We start from the raw sequence: 1,091 nt of genomic DNA, 5'->3' as shown, positions 1-1,091 counted from the left end.
GCGGCAGGTTTGCTCCCCTCTTGGCTTCATAAAGTAAAGCTGCCTCACGGACTCGGAGGTCTAGTGGGAGCATCCCCGCTAGCAGCAACGCGGCGTTGAGGGAGACAGTGCGGTAGGCCCCGCACTGTTTTTGCGCTATGCCTCTCTGTATGACCTCAAACTTCTTTCGCGTCGTCAGCTTCTCTGCAGCCGGTGCCCATACGCTCGCGGCATACAGTATCACTGGCTCTATGGTTGCCACGTAAATCGTTTTGACAACTTCGGGATGAAGTCCCCAGCTAACTTTTGCCGCCTTTGTCAGTTGCTTGTATATCCCCGCAGCTTTCCTGCAAACATTGGTTATATGGCTGTTGAATGTTAGCTTATTGTCTATGGTCACACCTAGGAGTTTCACTTCCTCCGCAAAACCAACCTCTATCCCTCCCATGACCAGGCGCGGGGTGTCGTACTTAAGCTTGTTTGTAATAAGCAACGCATTTGTTTTATGTGGAGCAAACTTAAGTTTGCTCTTGACTCCCCACGCCCGGACACGCTCGAGAGCGGGGTTAGCCTGCCCTTCAATCTCCTGTGCTGTGCTTCCGTCAAACGCCATGACCACGTCATCTGCGAAGGCCTGGCAGTAGCTACCCCCATTTGCAAGATCCTTCAAGAGGGGGTCCAACAATAAGTTCCATAGAATTGGGCCTCCTATGGAACCTTGGACACAACCCTTTCTTGTGGATCTTGTGTGTTGTTCTCCCGCATACCTAACCACGACCTCTCTGTCACTAAGATAGCTGTCGATGACCCTTCTCAAGTTCAGCGGACAGTTCTCCTCCGCCAGTCGGACTCGGATTTCGGGCCACCATGCGCTATCGAAGGCTCCTCTATATCTAGTGAAATCAAAGTGATCATTTTCTTTTGTTTCAACTTATTGCGGATGTACTGCATAAGGCTATAGAGGGAGTCTTCGGTGCTGCGCTGCGGCATGAACCCGTACTGGCGGGGGCTCATCCTTGGCAATATGTGATACTTGAGTCGGGTCACCAACAGCTTCTCGTAAGTTTTGCCCATAATTGACAGGAGGCCGATCGGTCTATGGGATTTGGGAA

At 51.5% G+C, this 1,091-nt stretch overlaps 1 protein-coding gene across 1 annotated transcript in view; it reads right to left on the bottom strand.

The window, feature by feature from the left end:
- Positions 1–849, bottom strand: part of LOC141440894 (uncharacterized) — a 2,425-nt gene extending 1,576 nt beyond the window's left edge. The window contains exon 1 of the mRNA XM_074105484.1: positions 1–849. This exon is cut by the window's left edge and continues 1,576 nt beyond it. Within this exon, the coding sequence (XP_073961585.1) occupies positions 1–592 (592 nt within the window). The 5' untranslated portion in view covers positions 593–849.
- Positions 850–1,091: the final 242 nt, after the last annotated feature.

This window comes from Choristoneura fumiferana, chromosome 23 (assembly GCF_025370935.1).
Source record: "Choristoneura fumiferana chromosome 23, NRCan_CFum_1, whole genome shotgun sequence".
NCBI lineage: Eukaryota > Metazoa > Arthropoda > Insecta > Lepidoptera > Tortricidae > Choristoneura > Choristoneura fumiferana.
This window is presented reverse-complemented; position numbering and strand designations above follow the sequence as displayed.